The sequence below is a fragment of the Convolutriloba macropyga genome, chromosome 2 (assembly GCF_964194025.1).
Source record: "Convolutriloba macropyga chromosome 2, txConMacr16.3, whole genome shotgun sequence".
NCBI classification, from domain to species: domain Eukaryota; kingdom Metazoa; phylum Xenacoelomorpha; order Acoela; family Convolutidae; genus Convolutriloba; species Convolutriloba macropyga.
This window is the reverse complement of record NC_134469.1, coordinates 40430934-40457751: the sequence shown is the minus strand read 5'-3', so window position 1 is coordinate 40457751 and position 26818 is coordinate 40430934. Positions and strand designations below refer to the sequence as shown.

At 35.9% G+C, this 26818-nt stretch overlaps 1 protein-coding gene across 1 annotated transcript in view; it reads right to left on the bottom strand.

The window, feature by feature from the left end:
- LOC142358656 (trafficking protein particle complex subunit 12-like) overlaps window positions 1-26818 on the bottom strand; it is a 190526-nt gene that overhangs the window by 15391 nt on the left and 148317 nt on the right. The window contains exons 5-7 of the mRNA XM_075410140.1: window positions 20315-20669; window positions 19414-19664; window positions 12787-13110 (exon numbers count right to left, since the gene is read on the bottom strand). Of these exons, the coding sequence (XP_075266255.1) occupies window positions 12787-13110; window positions 19414-19664; window positions 20315-20669 (930 nt within the window). The remainder of the gene's footprint in view (window positions 1-12786; window positions 13111-19413; window positions 19665-20314; window positions 20670-26818) is intronic.

The following is a 26818-nucleotide window of genomic DNA, read 5'->3' as shown; positions in this document are numbered from 1 at the left end:
CACGCAAGAGGCGACACACGATTTGATTCATTCCGAACTAACAAACTCATCATCATCGGTTGAATTGAAATTTGATACTGTTTTGCCAAAAATTGGATTTTTTTCCTGGGAGAAAAATCATCTACTGTTTACATTGACTCTGCAAGAAACGTATCCAAAAATGTTCTACCCATGAATGCTTACTAATGGATAAAGACTAAATTTATATTCAAGTTCAAAAGTGCAAACATCAAAATTAAATTTTGAGGTGTTTATGCACTTGACAATTATCCCTTAAACTTATCAGTTAACAGTTTTATAATTGTGAATGCATCGGGAGCTGATTCTATCGGTTCACATTGCGTGATGCTTGCGAAACGAAACTCATACCCAGTGCTATACTTTGCAGATCCGTAAGCATTACCTCTGACTGCCCAAAAAGATATTTTCTCCCGCTTACAGCAGTGTTCTGATTTACATTGATGCTGGATATTATGGAGCACAGAAGAGATATTCAGTCTCCCCTGCAATCAGCAGACTCGCAACTGTGTGGTTTATTTTGCATCTTTATTGTTCATTATTTCTACAGCAGTAAGTTTCCATTTGCACTTGATGTAAATGAATTGCAATGGCTAGCATTTGTAAAACATATGGAGTAAAATTGAATTAAATGTTCTATCACAGCACATATTAGACACAAAAATTGTTAACGGAACTGAAAGTTTATTAAATAGTCTGAAGTCTCACGTGCAAAACTTCCCTGCTCACTTAAACGAATATCCATAATCTGCTAGAGAAAATGAATGTTCACCAAGCATTAGTTGACAAAATCGTTTTATAGTCACATCGGGGATAGTAGAAGCACGTTTGTTAAAGTTGCAGTAGTAATGGTTGAGAGTCTTTTCACAGGATTAGGCAAAGGAAGTTGTTTTTTAGTTTTGTAGGTTGAAACATGATTAAACTTTGGCAAGTACTCCACAGCGACATGCCAGCGAAAAACAATAGCACCAGGAGTAACAAAAATAATAGCACCATGAGGCAAAATAAGGAATTTAAAACAATTCATGAGGCAAGGTATTGTCGCAGGAGCATACGGAGGAAAAACAATATTATCTTCCGGACTTGGTCCTCAAAAAAAGATGCCAATGGTTGGAACCAAACGAAAAACCATCAATAACAGTCGAAGACGAATGATAACCGAACATAATTTTTTATTCAAGAATCTTTTGGTTCTGTGTCGCAAATAGAGTATTTGAATCGTTTTTGAAACTTTTTGAAGTAATCAGGACTGTTTTCGTACATAGCCTCAACCATAGTAAGAGACTAAGCTGAGTGAGCAAATAGTGAACTACCTCTAAGAATTACTGGGTTTGAGTTGAGAACACGGTGTAAACAAAATTTTAAGGTCGTTCTCAGACGAAAATTCATCAAATTTTTGTTATTTTAATTGCTTGTAAACAAATTCTATTTAGACATTAAGTAAACAAACTAAGGGTGTCTGGTTTTTCCGAAGCTCCGCAAACAAATCAAAGCTGTCGCATTTTCCCGAAGTTCCGCAATATTTAACCTGAGGTAAACTTTTGGTTGTTTTCATTGCTTTTGAACACATTTTGTCTATACATTAAGTAAACAAATCAGGGCTTAAGTAATTTGAGACAAAAATAAAAAATCTCTCAGCTCATTCCATAGTTGAACCTACCCAGTTATAACGAAATGCCGGCAAAAGACCGAAACATATCCAACAACTGTGAAAAATGTGGGAAATCCTTTTTAAAAGCCAATATTGCTCGCCACAGGAAGACATGTATGATGGGCACTCTTTACTGTAAGAAAAGGAATTGTAGTTTTGCGACAAAAATGCTGCAGAATTGTCATACCATACTGCGAAGGCTCACGGAGCAAAAGTTCGTAATACACTGAACAAGTGCGTTGTCTGTCAGAAACAGGTCCCGAGTTTCTACTCACTTCAACGTCATCACAAAAAAGTATATCAAGCTAGCACAAAAATTGGGTCCTCAAGTGCAAACAGTGTTTGAGATTATGGAGAAAGTTGATAACAATAGCGAGTCATTGAAAGAAGAACTGGCAGCGTGTCATTATTTACTTGACGATATACATGCTGTGCATGGCAGACAGGAAGTTTTCAACTTCAGTTTATCGGATTTGAACACCACAGAGATAAAAAACTCAATGAACTTTTCGCAAACCTCAACTGTGCTGCAAAAATTAACCTAGCTTTGGGGTTCCTGTTGCAAAATATAGAGAAACGATTACCGATATTATTATCGGCTTGAAAATAAGTTACTCCTGGACCGAGCTTTTCTGCTAAGCAATAAAAACGAATTGTTAAACCTTCAGAACGAAATTGAGAAACGACTTGATTGAGACATGTACACAAGAACGTCAAAATCCAAAATGCGATTCACAGTAATTACAAATGTTAGTGTCTCGGTTCAAATGGACATGATGAACCGTATAACGATAATTTGTGTTTATTCCGTGCAATTGCTATTCATTAATCTGGATCAGTAGACATAGAACTACAAGCAATGAAAATATTTCAAATTTTGTTACTTCACGTGGTTGCGACCCTCAAAACTTCACAGGTGTTTCCTTTGACCAAATTCCAATAATTGAAGAACTAATCAAACAAAATATTTTCATCTATGATTTTGACATTGAAGATGGTGAAGTTATTGGTGAACTTGTTCGACGCAGCGTTGAACGATATGATGAATACATTAAACTGCTTCGATATAACAATCATATCTGTTATGTTAATGATATCAACAAATTCACCAAGAAGTTTCGTTGTCCCAGTTGTGATGTCTTTTTCAACCATTCAGGTCATTTCAACCGGCACTTGAAAACTTGCAAAGAACGAGTGAAAAATGTCTATCCAAGAGGTTTTTATTCTTTGCGGGAAACACCATTTGAGAAGCTTGACAACTTCTCAATCGCTTATCCAAAAGATTATACCCTCGTCAGAAATTTTGTCGTCTTCGACTTCGAAGCAATATGTGTTCAATCAGTGGAAGTCAATAACACAGCGACACCATCATGGATTGGTACTCATGTACCTGTATCGGTATCAATTTCTTCAAATTTTTTGGACGAACCAGTTTTATGCGAAAAGGATCCTAATCATCTCATCATATCTTTTGTAGCTCAATTGGGAACACTAGCAGCAAAAAACAAAGCACACGTGAGACCCAAGTTCTTGACGGTGGAAGCAGAGATCAAAACCAGGTTGGGTGATATTTCCTCAAGACTGCAAATTTTTTCCGAAACCCAAGCAAATATCAGTAGTGAAACAGAAGATAGTAATGAATCTAACTTTTTACGAATCCAGCAGAAGCAGCTCCTTGATCTCCAGCGTCATTTCAACAATTATGTTGACACTACCAGTTTTTGGATTCAACAGTCAAAAACATTACCTAAATTTAATCAAAGCGTATCTCATTGCTCATCTCCTTAACGATAAAACTATTCAACCTACAGTAATCAAAAAGGCAGATCAGTTTATTTCTTTCAAATTTGGTGATATTCAGTATCCCGATATTTTGAAATTTCTTTGCGGAGCTGCATCTCTGGATTCTTTTCTGAAAGCATATCAATCTGAGGAGACAGAATGATATTTCCCATATGAATGGTTTGATTCGTCGACGAAACTTGACTGCAATCATCTTCCATCCTACGATTCCTGCTTCAGCAAACTGAAAAAATCTAAATCCTTCGGAGAAGGACTTCTGTCAGTTCACAAAAATGATGGAATCTGGGAAAGAGGAATTAGATGTTCTCCTGGAACTGGGTTTGAAAGAGAAACCTTTATCTGGAAAAGATAATTATGCTCTCCTTGAAGAGTTATGGAGGATGGAGAAAATGAAAACTTTTCGCAATTTCCTTTGCTGGTATAATAATAAAGATGTTGTACCAACTTTGCGAGAAATGAAGAAACTGATGAAACTATCACGATCAAAAAATTAATATCCTAAAGCTTGGGTGTACACTACCCCATTTAGCAAATATCTGTCTTCATAAATCGACTGATAGAAAACTTTACCCTTTCATCGAAGCTGACAAAGACTTGCATGAAATGCGAAGTGAAGTGACTGGTGGTCCATCGATAGCGTTTACGAGGAAAGCTGTTGTAGACAAAACGTTCATCCAGAGGTCAATCAAAATCTGTAAAGCAATAGACGGAATAGATGATAGCCAATTGTATCCTTTCTCCATGTGTCAAGCGATGCCAACTGGACTCTACGCTAGATGGGAGCTTGATACCAATCTTCAAAAGTTCAAAGCTCGTCAAAACAAAATCAGGAAGTTTGAGAATATGGTAATGTCTTTTTATTAAGCAACCAGACCCAAATGTATTATTGAGAGTATCTGTACAACTGGAAAACAGAATAAAAATTGATTCTTTTATAGTGGATGGCTTTTGTGATCATTACCAAACAATTTTAAGCCCTTGGATGCTACTACAATTTCTGTCCCTGTAGGGAAACTCAACCAAATCTTAGTGAGGATGAATTTGAGTTTAATATGCGGAAACGTGAATCTGATGAGTTACGAAAGCTTTACCTGGAAAAGAAAGGATATAAGGTTATAGAGATGAGAGTGTGAATGTTGGGATTATGCTCAGGTGAACTCCATGCTAAAGAACCACGTTAGAAAAAATTTTACCTACAAGTTACTTTTGAGCAGTGAGACGCTGTTGACGCGGATACACGGAGATAAAATATTTGGAGATGTACAATGCAATTTAGAAGTTCCGGAAGAGCTTCGTGAACAATTTGCAAACTTTCTTCCAATTTTCAAGAAGTGTGCTGTTGGATGAGAGAATATAGGGAAATTCATGCTGGAATATGCTAAAAACTCGTTGTTAAAAACACAACGAAGGTTAATTTCGAGTTACAAATTAAACAATGGAGTAGTCATAACACCTTATTAAAGTTTTATTTGAAGCTAGGTCTACGTTGTACTAAAATCCACAGATTCATTGAGTATAACCCACAAAAATGTTTCAACGATTTCGTACAATCAGTCGTTGATGCAAGACGGGAGGGTGATGGAAATCCGGACTCTAGCGTTAATGCTGAAACTATGAAATTACTTGGGAACAGCTCGTATGGTTATCAGAATATGGATCGACGTCGGCACACAGAAACTCTTTATCTTAACGATGAAAAGACGCATAAAGCTATTATTAACTGTCTTTTTAGAAGATTGAACAATGTTTCGACAGATATACATGAGGTTGAGCTTGTGAAAAGCACTGTTGAGCATCGTGAACCAATAATTGTTGGTTTCTATCATACAGTATGCAAAACGGAGAATGCTGGAGCTCTACTACAACTTCTTTGACAAATTCTGTGATGTTCAGAAATTCGAAGAACTTGAAATGGACACTGATCCTTTGAATCTGGCACTGGCTCAAGAAAATCTCTGAGTGCATTAAACCAGAAATGAGGAGTATTTGGAATGAGATGAGAAGTAATGACTCTACAGATTTTTTTCATGCTCATGAAGCACGTAAGTTTTTTCCAAGAACTTGCTGCGAAAAAATAACAAGCTTTAGCCTGGATTATTCAAGGAGGAGTGCTGATAAACTCAAATGCTATGTTTACGTAGCAAAACGTATTGTTGCTATAATTCAGTAACGAACAAAACCAAGTTCAACAGCAAAGGACTGAAGAGTGTTCTGGAAGAAAACAGTGATGGACCTTAACAGAAATACAGACGAATCCTGGACGATGCAGTGAATATAGCCTCAACTAACAGAGAGGATTCAAAACCATAAATCGTCAAATTTTTACCTATGAGGAAACAAAAAAAGGACTCTCATTTTTCTATCCAAAACGAATTGTGGATGCAGATGGAATTCACGCGACACCTTTGATGATCTAAATAAACTGTCTTGTTCTTTCTTTTACATTTTATTCATTTAAATCAATTGTACGCTTGTGAACATGTGATGTGATTGTAATAAAGTTTTGTCAAGTTGATGAGTCCACTAAAGTAATCAGTCTTGAAAGGAAACGTGACCCGGTTTTTAAAGATCCAGTTGAGCATTTAAAAGTTTTCTGACTCATTTCGCAAGGTGATGACCAGATCTGCAGACAACGCTGGATGAAAAAACTAAGCAAGGTTTACTGTCTTGATATAAAGAAACACGTGGAAATTCTTTTTGTTCAAGCACTTCTGATTGAATAACTTTCATGTCATGGCTATCAATAGTTTTTTTATTGTATCAGTGTAAACATCCATAAGGAGAACAATACGACGTTATAAACTTACTGGCTCATCAGAGGTCCGATTTGATTCATTTTTATTCAAGTTAACCCTTAGTTGAGTTGACTATTTCGTTTCTTTTTTAATAATTGTGAGATATTCCTTTTTAACTTCACAGCCTCTGAAAAGCGCAATTAGCAATAGTTTGCTGTGACGTTTTATAGAAAACTCATTATTTAGAACTAGGTTATTCTCAAAACAGATGTCATTCAGTATAATTAAAAAAGTAATAGCAGTGTAAAATGTTGTGTCTTGTATTTAGTCTTATTGAACAATGTTTGCTATCAAGTACCTTGAAACGTCAGCATCAAATTGATGACTCATCGTAAAAGAAAAAAAGACAGCTTCAATTTCCAATTTGCTATCTGTCAGCTTTTTTCTTATATTGTGATGAAAAATTTAATGAGAAATCTTCTACATCAGACCAATTATCTATCTTAATGCGCTGCTGTTTTAATTCAAATCTTAACACGTGTAAAATATATTACTTACCTTTATATATTACTGTCAAAAATCAAACTTTAATACATGTAATATCTATTACCTATCATTATACGTCGCTACCATAACTCTAATGTTAATACATGTAAAATCTATTACCTATCTTTATACATTGCTGCGATAATCCAATGATGACCAAAGTGAATTCAAATCGCTATAGCCTATCGTAAAACATGTGGGTCATCAATCCCCGGGCAGCTCCGTCCCTCTATATACTACTCATATACCACTATTAAGATTTAAAGTGAAAATGGCACCAGCTTCGACGCACTTTTCATTTGACTTTTGGAATTAAATTGCCGCCAATTGAGTTCAGCTGCTTGAAATTGTGATTGAGAGAATTTTAGATCACGCGAAACGCAAAAAGTCAAGGGCGTAAAAGTCACTCGAGAGGTCAAAATTGTCAAGCGAAAATTTTTTCATATTAGGAAGATTTTACATCCCAGACGATCTGTAAAAAAATTATAAAATATTACTTGATGCAAAACTCACTTGATGAGACATCAGATTCTCACATATTCAAGAGTTATATTTCTCAAATTTTGACGGATTCTTGACACGAATGGTTTCCATCAACATGAACGAAGTCTATTGAGAAAAATTGTGCAATTTTTTGGCTGCTCAACATGAGCGTTTCCCTTTCATTACCAACTTGGACGCCTTCAAAATTTATTTTTCCAAAGGATTAAAGCATCATTAATTTGCATGTTCGACTTTATCAGACTTTAGTCATTACGAGACGGAGGTACGTCAAAAAACATCATTCAATTCATCCTAAAATTCACTTCCCATTCGTTTACGATTTGACTTCACATAAAACAGTAGTGAAAAAGCGGTACGAACATGTGAACAAATCCTCTTCGAGGTTTGAGGCATAAACATACCCGGCAGATTGCCGGAAAATAGCCACCGTTGATTCCAATAAGCATGATTGAAAGAATAGAAGATATTGAAAAAAGATTTTTGTACAAAAACATTTTTTAAATCCGATTCATTTTGATGGCATTTCGTAGTTGAACATACTTTTGTTTCTTAGAGAGAGGCTACAGGGGCTACTATCAAAACCAATAAGCATAAGAGATAGTAACTAAGACTTATAGGAACGACGTTCAAATAGCGGGCATCTAAAATTGTGCTTTATGGGTTTATCCCGTTTCTATTTCTGACTTCAATTTTTTATACTGACTCTGTTCATTTTGAATTGCTTTGCTGAGCAACTGATGTTCAAATTCATTTTTAGCAGAATGAGAGAAGAGAGAAACTAGCCTAAAGAAGTCAAAAAGATTTCACCGAAAATGTCGAAAAAGCGGCAAAATGGTAAAGCGAAAAAAAATTCGAAGTAAAAAAACATAGCAGGACAAGTCCTGACGTACAATTCAAAGAATTTTCATTGACTAAACAGAAAAACCAGACCTAGAATGGACTAAAAGTGAATTGAGAAAACCATTTTTAAAAAATTCTGATAAAAAAGTAAGAAAAAAAAAACATAACCGACTAACGTCGGGCGAATTGCTCTCAAACGACCGGCGGGCAGTTGTCAGCACCTAGCCACTGTTTAGTGAGGTTAGCTTTCGCTTGATTGAAGAGGCGTGAGGCTAGGGTAATAGACGATATTATCACGCCACATAACAGCAGCTGAAGTCAACAAAAGAGTTAAGGAGAGAGAGAGAGAGAGAGAGTGCGAGGTAAAACGTGAGCGAGAAAGAGAAGGAAAGAAACGCCAACCAACACACACACAGAGAGAGAAAGAGAGAGAGAGAGAGCTAGAAATTTTTTCCATGAGATTCTAGCCTTGTTAGTAACTAAATCATATAAAAAACTGAAAGTGCAAAATTCAGAAGAAAACTTTCCACATTTCGCAGTGACGAAAATGTTCAAAGAACATTTTTTGCCTCTGGATTTTTGTCATGTAACCCATCTGCAAGACTTAAAAAGCTTCGTTGGCCAGTATTAATCGTTAAACTCAAAAAAGGACTCAAAAACTGCAAATAAAATGACAAAAATTTCAAAAAAAATAGAAAAAATCATAAGTTTTATTAAAAAATCGATTAAATTTGTGATATTAAAAAGTTCAAAACTATTCTATCGCAAAAAAAATTGTTCAATAACCTATTATCAAAGCCTATACGAGGTTTCTTGGGGCTGGAAGAACTTAGATAATGACAAATTTTGAAAAATTTGAAAATAAAATTCAAGTTTTATCCAACAATTGCTAAAAATCGTGATGTTCAAATGTTGAAAAACATTCTATTACCACTAGAAACTATGCAGCAACGTATTATCAAACCCTTCAGGAGGTTGTCTGAACCCTGAGGCTGAAAAATCTTGAATAATGAAAATATATGTAAAAAAATTTTAAAAATATAGCAATTTTTGTCAAACAAATGCTAAAATTCGAGATGTTTAAATCTTGAAAATGATTCTATTACTTCTAGAAACTACATAGTAACCTATTATTAAACCCTCGAGGAAGTTCCTTGGCTCTTGAGGCTGGATAAACCTAAAAAACGACAAAAACTTTCAGAAACATTGAAAAAATTTTCGAAATTTATCAAAAAATGCAAAAAAATTCGCAGTGTTGAAATGTTGAAACTATTCTATTACCACTAGAAACTATTCAATAACCTATTATCAAATCCTAGAGTGGATTCCTTGACACCTAGGGCTGAAAAAACTTAAAAAACTGACAAACATTTTCAAAAATCTTAAAAATTGTGAAAATTAGTATAAATTTGCGTTTTTAGCTAGCGGTTGTTCGTCAGTAGCTAGCCACGGGTGGGGGGAGGGTGCACGGGGGTGCCGATGGGGTTGGCGACAGTCGGGTGGGGGGTGGGGGCAACAGGGCGGTGGGGGGCAATAGTGGGGGGGGGTCAGCAGTGGGGTGGGGGTGGGGGGTGGGTCTTCAACCTCTAAGAACCGCTGTTCACACCATAAGTATAAGACTCCAAAACTGTTTGAGCTGAAACAGAGCTAAAAGGCTCTAAGAACACTTAATGCCCGCTGGGCGCTACCTGTTTATCCCGTTTTTGAGGACGAAAAGTCAAAAGCGTCAGACGAAAAATTGGTCAAGCGAAAAATCGCATAAAAAAAGACCGACAGGACTAATATAATTGCTACAAACTTCGTTTGAGAGCAATTAAACAGAAAATCAATGTGAAAATGCCACATGTGAACAAAAAAACCACTAACGAGAAATGAAAATTTAATTCACACAAAAAACTAGGCCTAGAATGAGCTTTGAATGGATTGGGAAAACCATTTAGAAAAAAATCCGATCCAAAAAATCGAAAAAACAGTAAAAATCAGAGTGAAATTGCCGCATGTGAACAAAAAACCACTACCGAGAAACCGAATTTTTGTTCAAACACCATTTTCCCACTCTACTTTAAAATTAGAGCGAAAAAAATTCACGCCGCAAAACCACTCGCTTTTTCGCTCCATTTCCTGTTTCGGCGTGACCAAAATCACTACTCCAATTTGACTTCAAAAATCATGAAAATGTGTGAACAGATCTTAAAAAAGACAGCGCCCCAATACAATTCAAATTCTTTGAATTGTAAAAAATAGGAGCGCTATAATAGCCGGCTGAGAAGATGAGGGCGGCTATTAAAAATCTAATACAAAAAGAAGCGCCAGACAACGCAATAAAAGACCAAGAGCAGCGCAATAGAGATACACTCAGCTTACAATTATTTGCATACATCTTTATATTATTTCAAGTCTCTTTATCCCTTAGAACACTCACGTGCACATTTTAAAATGCCGAAAGTCCCCAGTGCCAGAAGTTGCCACTTAGCCAAAGTTGACTTTCGTCATTTTAAAACGTGCCCGTGTTGTGTTTTAAGCATGATTAAGTGACTCTACAAAAGTCAATTCGAAATTCTGACTTAATATCTTGAACCGCTCCGCGGTTCTCGATAAACGTCAGAAGTTCTCAGTGACGTCAAGCAGAGTCACGTAACCATTACTTGGGTATTATTTCAATTTACTCGTTGCGACCAAGTTTTAGAAGTAAACTGCCACAAATTAGCTCGCACTGTGGTATCAATATGCATCAATTCTGAACGAGCAGTTTCGATTGTGGCACAATTAAGAAGTAAAGGGTGAAAAAGTTACTTGAAAATTCAAATAGGCCAGAGGACTTTCAAAGTCCTACATGAAAGAACAGGAGGATGACTAAAATAATTGCTCCAAACTTCAAATGAAAACAATTTGAATTATTTTAAAGTCAGAAGTTAAAGAAGAGAGCATTCTGAAACTTTCTTACATGCGTTAAGTTAAGTTGAAAACTCATGCCTTAAAATTTAAAGCTTATTTCAACTAAACGCATAAACTCAAAACAGCAATAAGCGCAACAAGGTGTTAACAAATGGCTAAAACCTTGTTTCCGAACAATTCAACAATAAAACATACCCGGCAGATTGCCGGAAAATAGCCGCCGTTGATTCCAATAAGCATGATTGGGATTGAAAGAATAAAAGATATTGAAAAAAAAAAGATTTTTGTACAAACATTTTTGAAGTCCGATTTATTTTGATGGCATTTCGTAGTTCAACATACTTCTGTTTCTTAGCGAGAGGCTACAGGGGCTACTATCAAAACCAATAAGCATAAGAGATAGTAACTAAGACTTATAGGAACGACGTTCAAATAGCGGGCATCTAAAATTGTGCTTTATGGGTTTATCCCGTTTCTATTTCTGACTTCAATTTTTTATACTGACTCTGTTCATTTTGAATTGCTTTGCTGAGCAACTGATGTTCAAATTCATTTTTAGCAGAATGAGAGAAGAGAGAAACTAGCCTAGAGAAGTCAAAAAGATTTCACGCAAAATGTCGAAAAAGCGGCAAAATGGCAAAGCGAAAAGTTCGAAGTAAAAAATACATAGCCGGAAGAATTCCAGAAACCACTCGAAGTGGAAATCCACTTAAATGCCATCCAACTACTCATCAGACAAAACGTGCCTCCACTTATTTAGGATTATCTTAAAACAAAACCGTAATACAAAAAAGTTTAAAAAAATCAAATCTATTAAAATATGATAAAAAAATCTGATCAAATTTTGTCATAACTTTGAGATACCGAATTTACTATGTCTACCAAAATTACTTTGTCAACACATCTAGTACCTACTGAAATCACTCATGAGAAATTTTAAAAAATACTTTAAGCCAAAAAATAAGCTCTTACCAACAACTTTGACTAAAATGGAAAAAGTTTAGAAATTTTTTAATATTACAAAAGCACCTAAATTCAAAGAAAAATTCTTTCCAGCCATTAGGGTATCCAAATGCTCGCACAACAATATGCAAGCCATAATAGGCTAAAAAACTTGTCTAAAATCCAGAAAAGAAACGAAAAACTGCAAAAAAAATTAAGAAAAATAGTTCAATTTTCGCCATATTTTTCATCAAAAAAACTTTATATCAACAAAACTGTAGCCACTTGTAAACTAAAAATTGCTCAAGTAATAGGGCTCTTTTCAGTGCCCATTTGAGGCAGTAAAACAAAACAAAAGTAAAAAAAAATCGCAAAAATTAGCCCAAAAATCATCAAAATACATGAAAAACCACTCAATTAGCATAAAATTCAAATAAATTTCCAGAAACGTTCAAACCACTGCCAAAACGAGCCTAAAGTTAGAAGAAAACTATAACAAAACCTCTTTACCAAAAAACTGAAAAAAACTGCTTTAAAATGCCGCACGTGAACAAAAAATTTCACTCGCTTACAGAATTTTTTTTTCACACCTTTCTCGCTCTCTAGAAAACAGCGATATGAACAAAAAACCGCTCCCTTTTCGCTCCACTCTTCATTTTGTTTCAGCACCAAAATCACTCCAAATTTTTTCACGTGTTTCATTTCCCGCTTCAAAATTCACTCCAATAAAATTGATTAAAAAAGGACTTCTCCGATACTCCTCTTCGAGTCGTAAAAAAATAGGAGCGCTATAATAGCCGGCTGAGAAGATGAGGGCGGCTATTAATTAACACCAAATTACAGTTTGCTTACTTGGTTCTGCTTATGCGACCAATAAGTCACAGCCAGCTGCAAGCGCTCTGAATCTTCAATCGTTCGCCCCGTGTGGTCCACACCCCCCGATAAGTTTCTATTTAAGTTGCCCACGGCTGTCAGAATACAGCTGAGACGATCTAAACTTTCGTTGTACTTTCCACAGTAGGAAGGGCTTTCAGCCCACAAAAGTCTCAGACAGAAGGGGATCATGGAACCACTCTTTCCAGGATATAGATGAGGGTAGTATTCATAAGATAAATCTGCCTTCTCAAATCCGCCAAAATACTCCAGTTCGCTCTCGATCGCTGCGAACATTTTCAGCTGAAACAGAGGCTCTATTATCTATATATATATATATATATATATATATATATATATATATATATATATATATATATATATCGAACATGAAGTGTTTTTACACTCGATTGTCTGTGTATCGTCTAAGTTGTGAATCAATATACCTGTTGTTTTTCAAAGTTCAAAAAATGGAGACTTAAGTTCCATTTTTTAATTGGATTTGAATATAACCGACTAACGTTGTGCGACTTGCTCTCAAGAGGATTTGCGAACAGATGGCTGTGTCAGTAGCTAGCTACAACTTAGGGAAGCCAGCTTAAGCGTAATTGAAGGGGGGTGGCAGGGTAGGTGCGAGCGGGCAAAGTTACGAGTGGAATGAGGTGAAGGAGGGTCGATAAGGACGCTGGGGTGGAGTTGAGTGGGCGGGGGTGGTGAGGAGTAGTCATACTCTAATAACCATCCTTCACACAATAAATTTATCTCAAACGGTTTCGGCTTCAGCTCCAAGATTATGCATAGTTAATGCCCTCCGTGCTTGACCTCCATCCCGTTTTTGAGGACGAAAAGATAAATGGTCAGACAAAAAAACGATCAAACGAGAAGTTGGGTTTTTCCCATTATAGCCCCCCCCCCCCCCCCCCCCCCCCCCACTAACACACACCTGAGCTTAGTGATCCGATAACCTATACCCCCAAGATTGGTAAACATACCATAATGATGGCTAAAATTTGATGCAGAGATAATGGAAAAATGTCAGTACGATAAATCACATTTACAAAGAACAGCAGGACCTTCATAATCAATACAAATTGCGTTACAAAGCACTCGATGCTGTGCTCAATTGACGGGTGGCTACTGGGAGCATATAAAGGTCAAGTTCATCTACCTCTTCTTTAATACGCGGTTTTTACCATATGTTCAAAATAGGAAAAAAGCATCCGACAAACGCGAGAGACTTGAGAAATTTAGATTTAGGACGTAGAAGTCACTCAAAAAGTCAAAACGGTCAACAAAAATGTTGCATAAAAACAACAACACCTTTACAATAATTGCTTCACACTTCGTACGAGAGCAATTAGAAACTAACTGAACTGGAGAAACTTATTCTTTCTACCATGAACTCAAAGATTAACGAACATTCAGTAATACGATGAATGTGAATTATCAATCCAAAAAGACGACCAACTAACGTCGGGCAGATTGCTCTCAAACGAAAACGATTGGCGAGTCGCTGACTTCATCAGTAGCTAGCTGCTGCTTCGGAATGGGTGGGGTTAGTTAAGGGCGAGTGAGCTCACTCCAAGCTAGTAGCAGTTATATTAGTACCGCTGGTCTTTGAATGCGATTTTTTGATACAACATATTTTCATCTGTTTTTCTTTGGTCGGACCATTTGACTTTTCGTCCTTACGGCTGATTAGTCTCGATTCGCCAAGTATATGTTAGAGTATAGTTATAGTTCTGGGATGCCTAAGGCAATTAGAGCTCAAAACCGAGGAAACTTGCGCCCGAGGCTGAGCTCCAATTGCCGAAAGCTTCTCAGAACTATACTCTAACTTATTTAGACCTCAATTTTGCTGTTCAAAACTCAAAGAGAGAATTCAATTAAAATTATTAGTAACATTGCAAATCTCGTGCAGCGAATCAATGCAACAATTGAATAATCGTTCAACCCGAATAATAATTTTTTCTATATTCCTTGATATTATTGCAGTAGCAAAAGGATCGCAGAGGTCGTCAGCCGGCTCTGTTGTCTCACTATCATAGTCACTCTTTATGGCTTTTAGAAAAATGAGCAATTTATAAAAATATTTATATTAACTCAATTATAGACCTAAAAAAAGTCATCTTTGCCGAAGTTGTTATATTTTGTGACAGTTTCCTGTTTTCAATTATCCCCTTTAATTATCGTTGAAAAGTGTATGAAAAGCTCTTGATTGCTCATTTTATACAATTTTGTAAGGTTGAACTCTTCGAGACAAGTGTGAAAAGTGAACGAAAAACTGATAAAGTTCAAAGTCTAGTGTGATATGAAACTTGAAATCTTGAAACATAGCCGGCAGATTGCCGGAATAGCTGCGAAAGAATAGACCTGCGTGCCATATAACAGAGATAGAAACAGATACAGATCTAAATTGAAAAAAAAATCGACGCCGCTCAAAAAAACTGGGTAAAAAACATTCAGCGATAAATTAATAAAGCTTGTTGAAATTCATTCCGCAGAAGCCTCTTATTAGGGACCTTTACTGCACAAATGAGTTCCTTTGACCTTAAACAAATTCAAATTAAACTTAAGTTTTAAAGTGCAAAAGTCATTTTATTGAGTGAGGTAAGTCACGTATGATCAAAATCTAATCACGCAAATAACCTAAAAACTTTTGCTAAAGCGAGTGAGAAATGACGTCACGCGCGCAAATGCCGTTAGTGAGAGGAAGAAGTCATTCAGAAAATTTGACTTTTTCAGCTTTGCTGTGTGAACAAATGTAAAACGAAAAAAGAGCGTCAGACGACGAAACAAAAAAACATAGCAGGACAAGTCCTGACGTACAATTCAAAGAATTTTCATTGACTAAACATAAAAACTAGACCTAGAATGGACTATGAGTGAATTGAGAAAACTATTTTAAATAAATCAGATCAAAAATAAGAAAAAAAAAACAAAAAAACAATGTCAAAGTGCCGCATGTGAACAAAAAAAGCACTAGCGAGAAATGAAAATTTAATTCAAACAAAAATTTAGGCCTAGAATGAGCTGTGAATGGAATGGGAAAACCAATTAGAAAAAAAATCCGATCCAAAAAATTGAAAAAACAGTAAAAATCAGAGTGAAATTGCCGCATGTGAACAAAAAACCACTACCGAGAATCCGAATTTTTGTTCAAACACCATTTTCGCACTCTACTTTAAAATTAGAGCAAAAAAAATTCACGCCGCAAAACCACTCGCTTTTTCGCTCCATTTCCTGTTTCGGCGTGACCAACTCCAATTTGACTTCAAAAATCATGAAAATGTGTGAACAATCTTAAAAAAAAAAAAAGACAGCGCCCCAATACAATTCAAATTCTTTGAATTGTAAAAACCAAGAGCACCGCAATATAGCTTCGCTCAGCTTACAGCTTCGCAGCTATAAAAAAGAGAAGCTTGAAAAAGTATGAAATAATGACTTGTTTGATCAATTTTCAAAATTAGTGATTGAGCCTAACAGCGCAATTGAGGTCCAAAACTGTTTAAGAGTCTCTTAAACAGTTTTGTCGAATCGAGACTACTGAGCCGTAAGGATCTAAGGGAACCGAATGCCCTCTTTGAGGACAAAAATTCAAGAGCTCCGACGATAAAACAATCCGACGAAAAATTGGTAGTACAAAAAATAGCATTTAAAAGACCAGCAGGACTAATATAACTGCTACAATTTTCCTTTGAGAGCATTTAATTATGAAAATTAATTGCGATGAGCATGGGGTCTCAATTTGAATGTTATGTACCTTGTTGAGTAGGATGAACCTGGCGTGCCATATCCGTATTGATTGGACAGTATGTTTGGACAAGTGTCCAGCCATACCTCTGCCTTGGTTGAAGCCTGACAAAATTTTTTCAGTGAGTTCTAGGGCAGCTCTGAAATTCTCATTTACTATCAGAAGCTGCAGACTCTCTTCATCGTGGGAGAGTGCTGAAGAATTGCAGCGGCTTCTAACATTCTTTGTGTACTTGCTCAACAAATCTTGCAGCGGATCACCTACGCGGTTTTTACCATATGTTCAAAATAGGAAAAAAGCATCCGACAAACGCGAGAGACTTGAGAAATTTAGATTTAGGACGTAGAAGTCACTCAAAAAGTCAAAACGGTCAACAAAAATGTTGCATAAAAACAACAACACCTTTACAATAATTGCTTCACACTTCGTACGAGAGCAATTAGAAACTAACTGAACTGGAGAAACTTATTCTTTCTACCATGAACTCAAAGATTAACGAACATTCAGTAATACGATGAATGTGAATTATCAATCCAAAAAGACGACCAACTAACGTCGGGCAGATTGCTCTCAAACGAAAACGATTGGCGAGTCGCTGACTTCATCAGTAGCTAGCTGCTGCTTCGGAATGGGTGGGGTTAGTTAAGGGCGAGTGAGCTCACTCCAAGCTAGTAGCAGTTATATTAGTACCGCTGGTCTTTGAAGGCGATTTTTTGATACAACATATTTTCATCTGTTTTTCTTTGGTCGGACCATTTGACTTTTCGTCCTTACGGCTGATTAGTCTCGATTCGCCAAGTATATGTTAGAGTATAGTTATAATTCTGGGATGCCTAAGGCAATTAGAGCTCAAAACCGAGGAAACTTGCGCCCGAGGCTGAGCTCCAATTGCCGAAAGCTTCTCAGAACTATACTCTAACTTATTTAGACCTCAATTTTGCTGTTCAAAACTCAAAGAGAGAATTCAATTAAAATTATTAGTAACATTGCAAATCTCGTGCAGCGAATCAATGCAACAATTGAATAATCGTTCAACCCGAATAATAATTTTTTCTATATTCCTTGATATTATTGCAGTAGCAAAAGGATCGCAGAGGTCGTCAGCCGGCTCTGTTGTCTCACTATCATAGTCACTCTTTATGGCTTTTAGAAAAATGAGCAATTTATAAAAATATTTATATTAACTCAATTATAGACCTAAAAAAAGTCATCTTTGCCGAAGTTGTTATATTTTGTGACAGTTTCCTGTTTTCAATTATCCCCTTTAATTATCGTTGAAAAGTGTATGAAAAGCTCTTGATTGCTCATTTTATACAATTTTGTAAGGTTGAACTCTTCGAGACAAGTGTGAAAAGTGAACGAAAAACTGATAAAGTTCAAAGTCTAGTGTGATATGAAACTTGAAATCTTGAAACATAGCCGGCAGATTGCCGGAATAGCTGCGAAAGAATAGACCTGCGTGCCATATAACAGAGATAGAAACAGATACAGATCTAAATTGAAAAAAAAATCGACGCCGCTCAAAAAAACTGGGTAAAAAACATTCAGCGATAAATTAATAAAGCTTGTTGAAATTCATTCCGCAGAAGCCTCTTATTAGGGACCTTTACTGCACAAATGAGTTCCTTTGACCTTAAACAAATTCAAATTAAACTTAAGTTTTAAAGTGCAAAAGTCATTTTATTGAGTGAGGTAAGTCACGTATGATCAAAATCTAATCACGCAAATAACCTAAAAACTTTTGCTAAAGCGAGTGAGAAATGACGTCACGCGCGCAAATGCCGTTAGTGAGAGGAAGAAGTCATTCAGAAAATTTGACTTTTTCAGCTTTGCTGTGTGAACAAATGTAAAACGAAAAAAGAGCGTCAGACGACGAAACAAAAAAACATAGCAGGACAAGTCCTGACGTACAATTCAAAGAATTTTCATTGACTAAACATAAAAACTAGACCTAGAATGGACTATGAGTGAATTGAGAAAACTATTTTAAATAAATCAGATCAAAAATAAGAAAAAAAAAACAAAAAAACAATGTCAAAGTGCCGCATGTGAACAAAAAAAGCACTAGCGAGAAATGAAAATTTAATTCAAACAAAAATTTAGGCCTAGAATGATCTGTGAATGGAATGGGAAAACCAATTAGAAAAAAATCCGATCCAAAAAATTGAAAAAACAGTAAAAATCAGAGTGAAATTGCCGCATGTGAACAAAAAACCACTACCGAGAAACCGAATTTTTGTTCAAACACCATTTTCCCACTCTACTTTAAAATTAGAGCGAAAAAAATTCACGCCGCAAAACCACTCGCTTTTTCGCTCCATTTCCTGTTTCGGCGTGACCAAAATCACTACTCCAATTTGACTTCAAAAATCATGAAAATGTGTGAACAATCTTAAAAAAAAAAAAAGACAGCGCCCCAATACAATTCAAATTCTTTGAATTGTAAAAACCAAGAGCACCGCAATATAGCTTCGCTCAGCTTACAGCTTCGCAGCTATAAAAAAGAGAAGCTTGAAAAAGTATGAAATAATGACTTGTTTGATCAATTTTCAAAATTAGTGATTGAGCCTAACAGCGCAATTGAGGTCCAAAACTGTTTAAGAGTCTCTTAAACAGTTTTGTCGAATCGAGACTACTGAGCCGTAAGGATCTAAGGGAACCGAATGCCCTCTTTGAGGACAAAAATTCAAGAGCTCCGACGATAAAACAATCCGACGAAAAATTGGTAGTACAAAAAATAGCATTTAAAAGACCAGCAGGACTAATATAACTGCTACAATTTTCCTTTGAGAGCATTTAATTATGAAAATTAATTGCGATGAGCATGGGGTCTCAATTTGAATGTTATGTACCTTGTTGAGTAGGATGAACCTGGCGTGCCATATCCGTATTGATTGGACAGTATGTTTGGACAAGTGTCCAGCCATACCTCTGCCTTGGTTGAAGCCTGACAAAATTTTTTCAGTGAGTTCTAGGGCAGCTCTGAAATTCTCATTTACTATCAGAAGCTGCAGACTCTCTTCATCGTGGGAGAGTGCTGAAGAATTGCAGCGGCTTCTAACATTCTTTGTGTACTTGCTCAACAAATCTTGCAGCGGATCACCTACAATACCAAATTTACATATTTCACACACTTAAGGCTGATATCTAACTTCCTATATAAACCCAAATGCAACAGCCAATAATAAATTGGAGCCCAAAATGGACTTTTCACGCTAAATACGCGAAACTCTTCCCAAAATGCTTCTGCCTGATATTCGTGAGCACCTTGCGCAACTCGGTTAAAGCCCTCAATCGGCATATCAATTGGTAGCAATTCTCAATGTCGTGAGACTTCCATTATACATAATTTTAAAAATTGCATGTGCTGTGATGACATCTACTTTACAAACATCTACTTTAGGCAGTCACACACTACTACTAATATACCTATTATTATGATACAAATTCAATCTATGGTCCCAGTTAAAAACGGCAATAAGCACATATATCCCGCCAAAATTACCCGCGAATTGCTGCTCTGTGTGACAGCTACAACAACAACTTTACAAACAACCCAAACTTTCTGGGGCAGATTTTGACACGAACTATTTGAAACTACCGGAAAGCAATTGTTGTAGTCAAAAAATTATGGCAAGTTTATTTTTAAATGAGCAGAACTCTTGATGCTATCAATGATTATATCTTTCAGGAGAATGAAAAGTTTTTCACAAATTCCGTGACAATTTGTCTCTAAAACCACAATATACTTACCAAAGGCTGATTCAATGATGCCTGGCATCGTGATTTGCTCCCTTTCTAAAGTGGAGTTGGCTGAATTGGGATTTGTCATGAACTTGTTGATGGCTTTAGAAACAGTGGGCGACCATATCCACATTGCCGTAACATCTGCATGCTCTAGCAGTACAGCTGGCACAGCTGTCACTTTGTCCAATTGTGATGACTCCAACACACTCGCCTGTTCCAGTGATTCGTTGTCAAAACTCCACATTCGATTACGATCATCTTCTCTGTTCGATAGAGTATCTTCTTTGAGGTTTGTGTTCATTGACATCAAAGAATTTGTATCGGACGTGTCAGCTCGCTCGCTGTGTTCGTCTCCGAAACCCTATCGAGTTCAATAAGACATGTCTCGCCAATTAACGAAAATTTCAATTTTATAAACAGCGACAACACTATTCACTTCATACATTAATGAAAGATTTCACGACAATCTCCCAATTACTTAATTGATGTCCGTACAGGTTGGTTTCTAAAAGATTTTTTTTATAAAAAGTGACGCTGTTGCAAACAATGTTTTTAGATCAAAATTCCTCAGATCTGCTAAAATTTGCTTCCAAATCGCATCCATGAAATAATATGCTAAGGTGGCGAGGATTCCTTAATAGCTATTGCTGTTCTCTAACTGTTCCATATGCATTAAATATGTTAATCCATCTGACTCAAGTCGAAAAAGAATTGGCCCACGAGGAAAGTTTTCAGTAATGGAATACGAAACCGACTCGACCCCTAATTTTAAACATAACAATACACTCCAGGAAGGCAAAATTTGTGGAGTGCATATTAAAAAGAATACGTATCAAAATCAACTCACTGGAGACCTTTAATAACATTTAAACGAAGCTACAAAACTATAGCTTACACAGTTTCAAATTCGCAATGAACTGTCTTTAATCCGAGAACAGTTGAAATAAAGTCTCACAAATTTTGAATTGAGCAATTTAGATTAAAAGGAAACATTTTAAAATCACAGCACTTTGAAGTAGTACCCGGGTCACCAATCATACAACTTTCTTTGCTTTCGTACTAGGTCATATATGATTCTTAGTAATCATACTAGGTCATATATGATTCGTATGAATTCTTGGTAGTCATACAAGGATCATATATGGTTTCCTAGAAATCATACAGGGATCAAACAAAATTTTCAAAGCCTAAAAACTGCATAAATTTCATTTTCTATTGAAGTTGAAAAAATTTCTTGAAAATGATACAAGGTCATATATGACACATGTACCACATTGACTGCTGCCACAAATTCCCTTAAAAAGTAGTCAGAGCACATATTAAATTATTATATCGCACTTGCAATCCACATTTGATTCTTTGTGTGCACTAAAAAATAACTTTGCAATTTAAACATTCAGAAAACGAATTTGAGGTTCTGTGCTAAATTTTTCAAAATATTTCTTTTGAATGAGCATTTTTAGGTATAAACTGGCTTCAGTGAACATTAAAACTTTTGTTATCTACTTGGACTTACTCTTTTATTTAGTGCCCAAGCATGAAAATGATATTGCACGTTAGGGTCTTTTGGCGAATCACAAAGTGATGACCGGGAATCACATAGGTGACGCCTTAACGAAAAAATTTTTTGAAAAAGCAAAAAAATAATGAAAAATAGATGTATGATTCTTCGTAATCATACCAGGATCATATATGATTTGGTAATCGTACAAGTATCATATATGATTTCTTTGGTTTAATACCAGGATTTTGCTAAGAAATCAAGTATGGACAGCATGAAATCATATATCATTGTATGAAATCAAAGAAACTTCAACCCGGGACAAGTTAGTACATTAAAGAACAACAGTCAAATATACAAACGTAACCGACTAACGCCGGAAGAATTGCTTCGGAACTAATAGTGGGAGCTCGAATCATTTGCAGCCTGCTTCAGTCAGGGGGTGGGAGAGTATTTAAATTAACTAATTGGGGGCTTCGAATGAAGTCATTAGAGGTTATATAAAACTATAACCGCTAATGAAATATTAAAAATTTATCATTTTTGGCGTTCTTTTCATTTACTTTTAGTAGTGATCTGCCGCCACTCAAGTTTAGCCGCTAAACCTTGTGAATGAGAGAGAAATTTAGATCCGGAAAACGAAAAAGTCAAAGGAGGGCGTAAAAGTCGCTCGAAAGTCAAAACGGTCAAGTGAAAAAATCGAATTGAAAAAACATAGCCGGAAGAAATCCGGAAGCATCAAAACCTCACAAGCAAAAACATAGTTGCAGAAAAAAGCATTATATGTCTGAAAACATTCTTTACCTAAACAGATTTTATTAAAATATTCGGCAAGACTTTACACTCCTGACATAACTAGAAAGACTACATCATTGAGCATTCTGTCTTTGAAACAAGCTGACATAAAACGACTAGTAAATGGTTCGGAAACTACACAAAGCAGCAAATATTTAAATCTTAAGATATAATTAACACAGCAAAACTCACCTTAACTCTTTATGCCGCAAAAAATGGATCATTGAAAACATATCTGGTTAAAAAATTCTTAGGATGGACAGCCGCCTCAAAAAAATGAATATTCCTAGAAACTGACATAAATTACTGAAAAACATTAAATTTTACGAATCAAGATGTCACTTAGTGGAAATAAAAAATACTTCCATCTTGTTGGGAAATAGATGAACAAACAATATGAATTCCCACTATAGCAAAATTTAAATTAATCATGAAAAAACGAAAGGAAACAAACATAGGAGGGAAAAATTGTTCATAATCAAAATCAATCCCCATGGCTATTTACATAAATCAGTCCAAATTAGTCAAAGTAATTCCCACAAAATCTCAGCGCTGCTTTATATTATATAAAATTGCAAACGTGAAGTGAAAATTAAACTAAAATATGAACAATCAAATCATTAAATACCTATGACAACTAGAAAAAGTTAGATTTATGAGAACACAGACGCAGTGTAAAATCATAAAAACAAAAAATTTTAATTTCTGAAAGTTTAAAATCAAACTGAAATGAAAAAAATTAAAGTAAAAAAACAAGGACTTAATTAGTTAGCATTAGATGCTCAGCAAAATCACATAGATATAACCCTGTTAACATTTAAAAAAATGAAAAAAGTTAAGATTCGAAACATTTAAATACGTTGCAAAAACTATTGTCAAATTAAAAATTCAATTAAGAAACAAATTGTCACTGAATTTTAAAGACTAACGCAAAAAAACAATTAACTTATTAATAACACGAAACCAAAATACCTGACGGTGCTCAGAAAGCCTTTTTCTAGTAAATAAACCCAAAATGAAAAAAAACAATAAAAAGGGCATTCATGCACGAATTATTAATGGAAGTTGCCATTTACACTAATTATTTAGAAAAACTCGGCATAAAAAAAAATTTAACGAGAAAAGCCCGAAATTGAGAAATAGGTGAAAAATTTCAATTTGAGACGCGCTAATAGCCCATCAAAAACACTGTGGTATCAATGTCAGTGTTACATATTGATGTAGCACTGATTTAAAAACAAAATTAAAAGCAACAAAATTGAGCCAAATAGACAAAAAAAACGGTTGAAAAATTAATTAATTTGCGCAATTCACTCAAAAAAAAACATTGAAAACAGTCATTCACTGAACACAGGGCATGATCAAAATATAGTTCATACGGAAATTCTATCACTTTTATTTTTAGGTCAAAACTCCGTTTGAACAAATAGAACTTTCGGTTAAAAAACCATCCCAGCAGATTGCCGGAAAATAGCCGCCATTGATTCTCATATCCCCGATAGAGATTGAAAGAACGAAACAATGAAAATTTATTTTTGTACAAAAAATATTTTGGAAGTGCAAACCATTTTGATGTCTTTCCGTAGTAAGACATATTCCTATTTCTGGATGAGGAGATACGTGCGCTAGTATTAATACCAGTAGGCACTAAACATGGTTAATAATGGGGCTTCATGGGGTTATCCCGTTCTGTTCCTGATTTCATTTTTGACTCCATTCATTAAGATTGCTTTGCTGATCTGCTGCTGTTCAAAGGCGTTTTGAGCAGAATGAGCAAAGGAGAGACGTGGCCTAAAGAACGGTCGCAATAATATCCGGCTTATAATATGAGGGAGGGCGGCTATTGAAAACCAATACTCCTCTTCAAGTATTAAAAAAAGACAAACGTTTACAAGTGCCTCAAACTTCGTTCCAGAGCAATTACAAACGAGAGAAGGCATCACAACAATGGGACGATTGGAAATCCATTTCATAGTCAAATGGAAAATAGATTTGACGAAAAACTATGTTTTCACTCTCAAATTGTAGATAGTAGACACCCATCAAACTGTCGAAAAACCTTTCGCTGACTTCAACATACATTACCTTCAACTTTATGTCTCACTGCTAAAACTAAGACCAAATTTTGGAGAACAGTCGCTCTAATTTGAATAATGATCTTAACAGCTCATTTCTTTTTCTGTCCATCAAATTTATGGGTACGAAAATTTAACTTTTAAAATATAAAATTATTAAGATTGTCTCGAAAAAAAATCACAAACCGATTAACGTCGGAAAAATTACTCTCGAGTGACAGGCGTGGCAATTTCATTTAGGGGCTGTAGCCTAGATAAATTTTTCTTTATGGGTGCAAAACATCAGACCAAGGTCTGGTTCGAACCCCGACCTCCTGAGTTCGATTCCCCCACCTCGACAGAGGCATAAACTACTAGGCTATTAGGGCCTTATCATCGTCTCATTAAATAGGTGGGGGATGATTTATAAAGGATGAAAGATATCTTCACCTAGAACATTACCAGCAGTACCTAATAACAGTACATTAACAATATAAACTAAGCTATTATTGAAGTCCAATGTTGGAAAACAAAGTCAACAATCAAAAACGAGGCGCAAATGTTCGAAACAAAAGAGGTCAAAATTCAAGTCATGAACAAACCTGCTCCAGCTAAAAAACCATAGCCGGTAGAATACCAGAACCAACTCGACGAGTCATGCAATAAAAACTCGATTATCAAAAGAAATAAACATTGCAATATATAACTGGAAACAGCCAATTGGAACCAATTAGAATGTGGGTCGGTGGTGGCGGACGTAGTTAGTTGGGGGATAGGCAGTACGTGCGGAAGTGGCTATAGGGGGTAGGTAGGTGAGGGGTAGGTGGGGATATGTGGGTGGGATGGGTAGGTGGGGAGGAGGGGTAGGTGATTCTAAATTACTATATATTATAAACCGAGCTACTGCTAAAGCCCAATGTTCGAAAACAAGTCAAAGGAGGTTGGTGAACAGCAATACAAACAGCTATTGCTAAAGTCCAATGTCAAAACATAAGTCAGCAATCAAAAATGGAGGTAAAAACTTGAATAGAAATAGGTCAAAATTCAAGCCATGAGCAAACTTGAGTCAGCTAAAAAAAACCTGTAGAACCTCAATACTTCTCTTTCAGTCGAAAAAACCTGTCGAATACCAATACTCATCTTCGAGTAGCACAAAAGACACGTTTACAAAAATTGCTTCTCATTTGGAACTTAAACCTGAGTCCCCACCTGGAGACAATGTGAACATAAGCCGACTAATGTCGGAAAAATTGCTTTCGAACGACAGGCGAGGCAATTTAATTCAGGCGGGCTGTGGCCTATACAATTTTCTTTATGGTTGCAAAAACAGTTGACCATGCCGGGATTCGAACAATTGACCACTCGCTCCCTCCCAGAAGCACTGCCCACTCGGCTATTAGGGCCTTAATTTAACTCTGCTGCAGTCGATTATTTTATTTTAAAAAAGCTTTACTTCGGAGTTAGAAAAACAAAGAACATAGCCGGCAGATTGCCGGAATACCTGCGAAAGAATAGACCTGCGTGCCATATAATAGAGATAGAAACAGATACAGATCTAAATTGAAAAAAAAATCGACGCCGCTCAAAAAAACTAGGTAAAAAACATTCAGTGATAAATTAATAAAGCTTGTTAAAATTCATTCCACAGAAGCCTCTTAAAAGGAACCTTTACTGCACAAATGAGTTCCTTTGACCTTAAACAAATTCAAATTAAACTTAAGTTTTAAAGTGCAAAAGTCATTTTATTGAGTGAGGTAAGTCACGTATGATCAAAATCTAATCAAGCAAATAACCTAAAAACTTTTGCAAAAGCGAGTGAGAAATGACGTCAAGCGCGCAAATGCCGTTAGTGAGAGCAAGAAGTCATTCATAAACTTTTTTTCATAAACCTTTTCAGCTTTGCTGTGTGAACAAATGTAAAACGGAAAAAGAGCGTCAGACGACGAACAAAAAACATAGCCGGTAGAATACCGGAAACGACTCGAATCATCGTGCAAAATAATCTCTATTCTAACTTGAACAAAATCAGAATATCGGAAAAAAACTAGAAATACCAAAAATAGTAGACCAACATAACATAAAAAGCGTTAAAATTTCTTCAGTTCAGGGTTGTGGGTAGGTGTTGGTGGGGGGGGGGGGGGGGGTAGGGGGTAGGTGATT